The sequence below is a fragment of the Amblyomma americanum genome, chromosome 1 (assembly GCF_052857255.1).
Source record: "Amblyomma americanum isolate KBUSLIRL-KWMA chromosome 1, ASM5285725v1, whole genome shotgun sequence".
Classification (NCBI taxonomy): domain Eukaryota; kingdom Metazoa; phylum Arthropoda; class Arachnida; order Ixodida; family Ixodidae; genus Amblyomma; species Amblyomma americanum.
In genome coordinates, this window is record NC_135497.1 from 150,652,346 (window position 1) to 150,662,708 (window position 10,363).

Sequence of the window (10,363 nt, forward strand, 5' to 3'; positions counted from 1 at the left end):
GTCAAGAAAGATAGCATCTGTTACTGAGTTATTATCTAGGTCAATGTGGGGGTCATGAAGAAAAGTAGCTAATTGTGTTTCGCAGGAAAGGCCTTTACGGAATCCGTGTTGCGCTGGGTGTATAAAAGTGTGGTGCTCAAGGTGCTTAATAATGTTGGATAAAATAATATGTTCCATGACTTTAGATGAGACTCTGGTTAATGATATGGGTCTGTAATTGTAAATGGATGACCTGCTGCCTGATTTAAAGATTGGGACAACCTTCTCCATTCACTAGGTACACATCCCGAATAAAGGGACTGCATCAATGACAGAAACTCGCTAATTATTACGGTTGTATTTTTCAGTACCTTAGAATTTGTTATCGATGCCGGCAGCTGATGGCAGCTTTAAATTATTGATTACATTAATGATATCAGTAGGTGTACTTGATATTGGTACCATAGCTTCAGTGATCAGCGGTAAAACAAACTTAGGGGAGTTCAGGCCGCGTTCCTCGTGAAAATTCAGCAGAAGAACCGGTTGAAGGCTTCTGCGCAATCACCGTCATTGAGTGGTTTATCACAACTGTCAGTGATGGTTACTACAGTGTTTTGAGATGGATTTATTGTTTTCCAAAATTGTCGGGGGTTTGTCCTAAGCATTTTTGGTAATACTGTGTCAAAAAAAATTTGCTTTGCCTTGCGTACACAGTTTATTGTATGTCTACCACAATTTTGGTTTATTTTTAAATTTTGCTGTCCTGTAGAGTCGTTTACATTTATTTATTGGTGAGTGGTTATGCAGTGAAATTTCAAATTAAATTTTGGGTCTTTGCATGGATTCTATGTGGTAGTCACCATCTGAGATTACTGCATTTTGTTAGTCGAAAAACAGAATTACTCTACGAACAGTGAGAAAAATTCTGAAAAGTAATGCTAGCGATACCTTTGTAATGTTGTTTTATAGTTACTCTTTCAACAGTATCACATTTCAACTGCCTAGATATTGAACAAAACTATCACTCTCCTTTTTTTGATGTACCGCAGCCACGCTTCACACTGATCAGTTTCCAGCAGCGCGAAACAAGGATTTCGCTTCTTCTCATGACTTGCAACTGCTATAGTGGCGCGCTACAACTACGTCTTGTCTCGCTTGGCCCGCTCTTGTCTCCACAGTTTTCTTTAGTAAATGTTGCACCATGGCACGACCGTGAAATAATGCGATCCGGCAAAAACCAGCGCACGAAGCGAGATGTAGAAGCAGATGCTGCGCTTTTTTTTCTCTGCCACGAGCATTGCGGAAGCACTCCTCTTACTGCCAGTGCCCTCTATGCTTTTCGTCACTCTGGCTACGACCTCGTCCCTATTGCTCCACGCTGCGGACGACACACTTCCGAGTATTTTAGTACACTATACTATGACAGAAGATCTACAGGAGGAGCCCTGCTGGCTGCAAAATGTACTACAAACGAGGCCAAATTCCAAAGCAATACCATAACTTGTGTTTCTGATGAAAACTTCACAGCAATGAAGTTTTGCAAGTATATGAAACGAAGAGGCGACATCGAAGAACACAACGCTTTTCCAGTCGACGTGATGACGAAAAAAGACCTAAAAAATCATTTTTGAAATCGCGAATACCTAAGTTTAATATATTTTCTGAAAGATAACGAAATTCTCTATCAGATGATTGCAAAAATCTCACAATGGAATTTTTAGACCAAACAAAGTCTCAGCCCACTTTAAACCAGATCGCTATAAAACATCTTCTACTCAGAAATGCTATGGAGGAAGCAGGACCGTCAGACCCCCAAGCGATTTGGCAAGCTCGAAATCGGGAATGAAAAGCCTGATCCCTCTCACACCATGGTTAAGCATTCGAAATTACACATTGGATCGTAACCGTGCTGCAAGCACGTAAAAAACACACACCTGACCTTCAAGGCCGGTGTTCAGAATGTTCGCAATTGGCTGGCACCATTGACTATCACAAAATTGTCGGATCGCGCCATGATAGAGCAAACACTGTTCGAAGTGAACAATGCATGCTAAACACTGGCGACATGAAAGCGGCTGACTGCATACTTTTGTTGAGGATGGGTTGGTGGACTGGCGGTTGGATGGGCAGGCAGTTGGACGGACGTAGTATGGAACATCGACCCAAGCAAAAAATATCTGTCCAAATTTCTTTTCCCCGCATAATGAACCCTTCCCCCAAATTGATGTCAACTTTTCTGGCAAGAGTTGGGTTGATTGTGCGAGTAATAAATACGTACTTGTTGTCAATATGTTATTTGTGGGTTTGGTTTTTACGTATGGTGAATGGAAAGTTTCTGTTATGCAGATTTAATTATTGCTATTTGACAGGTGGACCATGGTAACAAGCATGTCCAAGCATCGCAGTGCAGCTGGAGTTGTTGCTTTTGATGGACACATTTATGCACTGGGTGGCCACGATGGGCTCTCAATATTTGGATCAGTAAGTGTTTGATCTTCTTGTTTAAAACCCTGGTGCATTGGTGCATGACCCTTTCATGTGTATTATAAAAACTCTCTTGAAAACTGTTTTACTTAAGTTGTCTTGTTAGTACAAAGCACCAGAGAGCAGTCTTCTGGTAAGACTCGCATCACATGCAGTGTAAGCATCACAGCAAGAGTTCCTCCATCTCCTCTGAGCGTGTGCATTGCAATAACATGTTTGTGCCTATAGCTGTGCTGCAGATTGTGAGAGATGGCTCAGTAGATGGCATTTGATTAATTGTGTTTTTTTTTTGGGCTACTTTAACGCCCCATTTTCTCATTAACCCAAATTGAAATGTAGCCACTGTGTGCAGGTGAAACTGGCATTAGAATGCTTTAGCTGCTGTGCTAATAGTGCTGAGCTCTTCCAGAGGAGGGTTATTTTCACATAAGTGTTCTTCGGACGCCAGTAAAATGCTTACTTAGCTAAGTCATTCTAGCAACTTGCACCTTGTAATCATAGCTTAAACACATGCAAAATTTCAGAAGGCTTTCAGACAACATTGATGGTGAGACTGCTTATTACGGTAGAGGTAATTAAGTTTGTTTGTATGCAGCGCTTGCTTGTGCTCAGGCTAGTTGACAGGCATTACTTGAACGTATTCTATGACTGCGAAAATTAAGGAAGACACTTAGAAGGCAATCGCAGAGGATTTTCAAACATTTTCAGTTGACTATTGTAATATATATCTTGGAACTCCCTGTCTTAGTTGGAAAATTGATTGGTGATATAATGAAGAAAATAATAATAAAACAGTAAAAGCCAGGAAACCAAAATCAAAACTGGGGGTTCGACTAAAGTATGACGTCACGGATACTGTCATAGAACCTCTCGTGTGTGCATTGACTGGCTGAACTGGGGACTGTAAGGGGCAGTTTAGATCATTATTTGTCTGAAATGACCAAAAACATGCTCAAAATGTTTTCCTTCAGCAAGCACAGAGTGAATATTGACTGGCGTGCAGCTCATGACATCACACACACACACACATGGTCACCCACAGAAATTGCCTCAGTTGAGGACACAAAACAAGAAAATTTTAAATGAATTTGCGCTGGAACGAACACTGCCTGGCTGTACAATTTGACACAAAGGATTGGAAGACTCTGGAAACCTACTATGAAAGTTTTGGTAAAATGCGTGCAGGTCATAAGAACCTTGAAGTTGCTCGTTAATATGGAAATACAGGTGTTCGAGTGACTTTGGCCGATACTTGTGTTTTTTATTTTTTCCTTGGTTTTGTATTTTTCAAAAAGACTTTTAAGCGAGAATGGAATTTTGTAGGAGCTTGCATGGTATATTAATGGCAGCTACAAACATTAGTCATGTGCCTGCCCAGGTGGAGCGTTATGATGTGCAGACTGGCCAGTGGAGTCCCATGCCCTCAATGCTGACGCATCGGTGCCGCCTTGGGGTTGCAGTGCTACAAGGGAAGATCTATGTTTGTGGAGGCTATGATGGGGCAAAATTTCTGCAGACTACCGAAGCTTTTGATCCTGTGACTCAGCAGTGGCAGTTCGTTGCACCAATGAATGTTACCCGAAGTAGAGTTTCACTTGTTGCTAACTGTGGCCGGCTTTTTGCTGTTGGTGGTTATGATGGTGTGTCTAACCTGAGCACAGTTGAAGTCTATGACCCTGAGGCCAACCAGTGGACGCCGATAGCTTCAATGTGTGCACATGAGGGTGGTGTTGGAGTTGGAGTTCTGCCACCTTTATAGAAGAGCAGCTGAATTCTGGTGTATCCTGTTAGCCGAGCTGTTATGGTTCAAGGAGGGTGCAGATGGAATGGAACACTGCACAAGAGCTCCAAGCTCTATGTGATCATAATTGTGTTTTTTTATTTCTTCTGGCAGCTTAACCATGAGGTGATGCAAACACTCACTCAAAGATCTGCTAATTTTTTGGCCTGCAGTTGATCTAAATAGCAAAAATATCCTAATTGCCATGAAATGGTGGAGGCACTGTGCAAAATAAAAAGAAAGGGTATGCAGCCTACTCGCCATTTACTGAGCAACCAGGCTTCGCAAGGCCTGTACTGTTATCAGTGAAATCCCTCATGTATTTAAGTTATGTGCGTGTATCCAGCTAGGCTTTTGCTGAAGTGCAATCTTTTTTTACTTGGATGAATAAACAGTTTATTTGTATTAGATAAGAAAATATGCTGTGGGTGTCATTTCTTAAAATGTTTGTGAGGCCTTTATGCTTACTACCTGGCATGTCTTGCTGGTTTTCAAACACATGTAGATGGTAAGAGGATGCTAGTTTCTCACATTTTATGGTTTGGTTTATGGGGTTTTAACGTCCCAAAGCAACTCAGGCTATGAAGGATGCCATAGTGAAGGGCTCCGGAAATTTCGACCACCTGGGGTTCTTTAACGTGCACTGACATTACGCAGTACACGGGCCTCTAGAATTTCGCCTCCATCGAAATTTGACCGCTGCGGCCGGAATCGAACCCGCATCTTTCGGGTCAGCAGCCGAGCGCCATAACCACTGAGCCACTGCGGCGGGGCTCTCACATTTTATGATTGCATTAAGAGCAGGAATTGCGAATGCGCAAGTGATTTCAAACATGCATCCAGGCTTTATGTAACCTTTTAGTCTTAAAGGGCCACAGAAAGGGGTGTTTGAGCTTGGCTTTAAAATGCTTGCACTATGTTGAGTACAAACCACCGAGCGTCCATGCCGCATACGAGACCCCAGAAGCGAGCGGGAAATTTCCAATACATTTTTAAAAATTCCCGCTTTCGCACCTCGCGGTGCCGGGCTTTCACACGAAAACCTGGCACACGACGTCACGTCTTGCAAATGACATCAGCAGCCGGGGGTTATCATTGGTTCACAGCGCCAAATTCTTTCAGACATCACGCGCTACCGCGGCCGCAGCCACTCCGCGCGCACCGCAGCCGGTGGAATCGGAAGGGGCTGAGTGAGTGGGGCCGGCGGAGGAGCACCGTTGTTTTAGCGTGCGAGAGGAGGGGGAAAGGCACGAAGACGCGGAAGTTCAAATTTTGTCTGCATATAACTCAGCTTCCACAAAACGCATTAAAATAATGCTTGTTGGGAGATAATTATGAACCGCCGTCTTATAACAACACAGACATATCGCACCTTTATTGAGACCCCCTTTCTGGATCCCTTTAACAAAGCTGAAAGGCTGCGTACTTAGCATTACAGTAAAACCTTTTTCATTCTGACATCAAGGAAATGGAAGAGACGTCTGAATTCTCCGAATGTCAAGTTACTGAATGGCCCTTAAGAAACTGCCACAAAACGTTCACATCACAGAACATTTACTTGGTGAAAACTGAGCAATGATCGTCTGCTTTTGAGATGTGAACTGCGTGGCAAAGACTGTCGTTAGCATTTCCGTCAGGTGTTTTATTGTGTGCACACTGTCAGGAGTGTTGAATCAGAACTGCTCCAAAGCGCATTCTTCACGGTGCAATGCAGTAGCTGCAGTGCCCCCTCCACATGCGGCGGCATCATACTTGAGGCAGCTTTACCACACAAGCAGCAAACACCACATGATGTGAGCACAGTTTCGGCTCCCTGGACAAATGGAAGCAAGGGAAATGTGTGCCAACTCTGGAACGGTGAGAAGAGAAGAAAGGACCTGTGAAGCACCAATCAGCGTCTGAAATAGTGTACAGCTGTGCTCAGCTAGATGGCTGACACACAGTGGATAGCTGCTGTTGCCACAAGCTGGCACAAAGCCTAGAAAAGCTAAATTGAAACTATGCTGCCAGCCTATTTTACTGTCAATTGACAGAACCCATCAGATCATCGCCGCACCTGCCACAAAGTGTACTTCAGAGAGGCATGGGCAACTGTGCACCATGAAAATCAAGTTTGAGGAGGGATATTTCAACGATAACTTGGCACGCTGGTCATAACTTCACACTTTCCCCCATTGGAAGCCCGTCCAAATTAATCGTGCACCCTCAGCAGTGTCCGAATTACCGAACGTCTGGCACCATAGACTTGCATGTGCTTTGGCAGGGACCAAACTAGCATTACAAATTATTCTGATTTCCGAATTAAATAGGGTCAGATTAAAGAGGGTTTACAGTAATCAATTTGGTGTGTGCACATTAAAACTTCATGTATAATTAAAATAAGCTTTGGTATACAAACAGCAAACTGCTAGGAGGTGGTACTATTAAGGCCTGTGGGATGTGTGCTACTAACCTGACAGGCATTTGACTTGCTCACCCCTTTTATGTCTTTGGCTGACACTGAAATTTAGTTGTGACAATCGATATGATTGTAGTAACTTGCTGCATGCACTGCATAATGAATGCACATTGTTGCTGAATTTATGTGCACGTGAAGCACACTGTCTGGCATTGTTTTGTAGGTCAAGTAATAATAGCAGTAGTGCAAAATGAAGACAAGGGCATAGATAAGACAGGACATGCACTAATCTTCTTTGCATCCCTTGCCTTTATCTGTGCTACCACTATCGTTTCTCGAATGGTGGGCCAACAAGCTCAGTGACGTACATTGCTCACGCTATAGTAGATTTCACAATAATTATGCCATGCTCATAATTAGTCCGTGTATTTTGCAAGGTGGAGTAGATTTCAATTAGGGAGTGATTACATGTTCCTGCTTTGAGTTGTTGATGAATTCAGCCTCACCCTGCCATCTGCTAGCTGTCCTGGTTAGCACAGTTGGTAGAGTGACTTCGCCTGACAGGCAGTGTTCCTGGGTTTGATCCCTGAATCAGGATGAATTTTTCTTCCAACTCCATAGCTCCTGAGAAGGCAGTCTAGCTTTCCTTTGTACCCATATGGCTGTACTCGGATGCTAATTATTACATACTCCTTAATGCTCATAATTAGCCTGAATAGCAGCCTATGAAATCGAATTTCTGAATGAGCAAGTTTCTGTTCTGGTCGTATAAAGGTGTGATTATATATTTTATATCTGTTGCTTGATGTCATTTTGGCGTCACTTGACTTTCTGACTGAAAGGTTCTTGTAGTAGCACTAATAAGTTGAACCCCTTTATAACAGACACATACCAGAAAGCAGTTTTTGTCTCACATTAGAAGACTCATATAAGCAAGGGTCCATGTTTTCATTATTTACAGATGTGCTCCTACTTTTACGTTACCATCCAGTAACAGAAAGAGAAGGCTATGTATGTTGCACTTATTAGCTGCATAATTTTGTCTTCTTGACACGTGGCATTCCTGAGAACAGTTCATGACTTGTACTGCACTGCAGCTACACATACGCTGCCAAGATTTCTTGTACCAATTTGCTGCAGAAAAGTAGTTGACATGTGGTAACTAGAAGTAGCAAAACCGAATAAATATTCTGAGAAATGGTGTTCCAAGATAAGCGAAGCACTGAAAATTGCAGTGTACTGACTGTGAATTGTCTTTTCTCTAGCATTATCTTGCAGAGCAGTTGTCGTTACACAAACCGAGTACTTAATTATTTGACAACGGGAACCTCGTGTAGTGATACATTATCTTGCAGAGCAGTTGTCGTTACACAAACTGAGTACTTAATTATTTGACAACGGGAACCTCGTGTAGTGATACGGCAGCACGTGAAACACAGCCAACGTCGAAGAGCACGCTTGCTTTAGGCCTGCGACCGCGTTAATATTGCCGTAAATTCACCAAGCTACTAAGCCAACAGCGGGGGCGCTGCGCATTGGCTATCAACGAGGCGCCAAAATCGTACGCTACAGCCACACGGCGGCCGAGCGCATTGCGGCACGTACTAGGTGACGCTTTGTCGTTTGCAGCAAAGCATGCAGGCTGCACGCAAACCTCTAGCTGACGGCCTTTTTTTCCCCAAGTTTCGAGCTTCTTGGTCGTAGGGGCGGTGCGAGCAGGAAAACACATTGCGCGCGGCGCAACATGTTAGCTACCTATGCCACGCGCTTCTGCCGTGCGCCCGTGCCATTCTCGGTGTGAACAAGCATCCGCACGCTTGCGCCTGTATCGCTGCCTGTATAGTTTGGAAGTCTTTTGCGCAACACTTGCATTTGAGAAGACATTTGCCGATGTTTTGCTGTTAACGCTATTTCACATGTGCTATTTCAGCTCAGAGAAAAGTCGCCATTGACCGCCTCCCCACAGTCCGACAACGTGATTTTGAAAGTAGCGCCTTTCTGTGAACTTTTCCGCCGCGCCGCCGACCCTCGCATACCCTCCTTGCCCGCCTCTCTACTCTGCTCTTTTTTGATTGATGATTGGCCCCTCCGGCAGTTACCTCTCAGGGATGGAGGTTTATCAAGAGGTGTATTCAGAAACGTTTTAAAAACTTCTCTAAATATACATTTTCCACGCAATGTTTTAAAAATTCTTCTGACGAGAAGTTTACTCGGGAGGGTTTTAGCGAGGTTTTTTAACAGCAGTTTGTTACGAACGTATCTTTGCATGTATGACCAAGTACTTGGCACAAACAGTCGGTAGATGCGAACTAACGCCGCAGTGAAGCTAAGTCCAATCATATGAATTTTTATGCATCTTTTATTTCGGTGATTAGTAACGACTGAGCTATTCATCATGACTCAGCGCCAATTAACATAGGATAATTGCACACAGCCGTTAGGGCAGCAGGAATGTCCATGCAATGACCGTTGCAAATAGCATCCGTCTTCGAAGTCAATATAAAATAAGAGCAATATAGAGTGCGTGTCAGACGTACCGTGCATAGTAGAGCACGAGACAATTTCTACAATTTCTACAACGTTTAGAGATGCCAAGGAGCACGTGGCGTCCTGCCAGACGCGCCAATACAGGAAGCCCAAGCCACCCATGCAGGTTTTCTCGCCACCGAGTCACCTTTCGAGCTGGTTGGACTCGACCATTTGGGCCCGTTTCCAAAGACGCGCGCCGGCAACTGGAATGTTCTGGTTGCGATCGACCGCTTCTCCATGTGGGTCGAAGCACTGCCCGTTTCTGGCACGTCGTCCGCTCATGCCGTCGTTTGTGGAACGGCATCTCGTTCTCCGGCACGGTGTACCCCGACGCCTCATCACGGACTAAGAGCTGCTTCATGTCACACGAATTTGAGCGAGCCCTCCGCTCTTTCGACATCGCGCATTCCACTACACTCGTCAATCAGCTGCAGTGCAATGGCCTCATGGAGCATGTCAACCGTACCCTGGCGGATATACTTGCGTCCTAAGTTGCTTCGTCCCACACAAACTGAGATCGTTTTGTGCCTGCTGCAGCTTTCACCGTCAACACTGCGGCGCAAGAAACAACACATGTGACTGTTCTGGGTCGTCTTTGGCAGAACACCCTCTATCACCCTCGACAAGCACTTGGACTTGCCCCACCCTACTGCGTCGCCACCAGACTCCGCCCAAAGGCTTCGTCGCGCCCACCTCGAAACCCAGCGCAACCTTCTCATGGCTCATGCGCGTGTGAAAGTGGCCAATCCGGCAGCTCCACCACTTCCCTCCTTTCGACCGGCGACTTGGTCCTCATTTGCCATGCCATCCGCACTACTGACCGTGCCACGCAGCTTTTGCCCCGATATCACGGCCCTTACCGTGTCGTTGCCCGGATCGGGCCTGTGACATACCGTCTCGAGGACCTGCCTGAGCGTTGCCCACGTGGTGTGCACCGCATTTTTCTAGAACATGTTTCGAACATGAAGCTATAAGTCTCCGGTGCCCGCAGTGATGCCGACTTAAGCCCCAACTCGATGGACACATCCTAGGTGTACAGACGGTGCGCCTACGGTGTACGCAGGGGCCGGTCTGCGCATGCGCAGGCAGGCTCGAGCAGGGCGCAGATATCTGCGCCGCTGTCACTCCGGGCGCCAGAGACATATTGCTTCATGTTCGAAACATGCTCTGGAAAAATGCGGTGCACACCGCGT

The 10,363-nt window shown here is 45.1% G+C and overlaps 1 protein-coding gene across 2 annotated transcripts in view; it reads left to right on the top strand.

Moving 5' to 3' along the window:
• The window catches only part of KLHL18 (Kelch like family member 18), a 30,758-nt gene extending 26,097 nt beyond the window's left edge, over positions 1-4,661 (top strand). For both annotated transcript variants that reach the window (XM_077647328.1, XM_077647329.1), the window contains exons 9-10: positions 2,349-2,460; positions 3,842-4,661. In XM_077647328.1, coding sequence (XP_077503454.1) covers positions 2,349-2,460; positions 3,842-4,222 — 493 coding nt within the window. In that variant the 3' untranslated portion in view covers positions 4,223-4,661. The remainder of the gene's footprint in view (positions 1-2,348; positions 2,461-3,841) is intronic.
• The last annotated feature ends 5,702 nt before the right edge of the window (positions 4,662-10,363 follow it).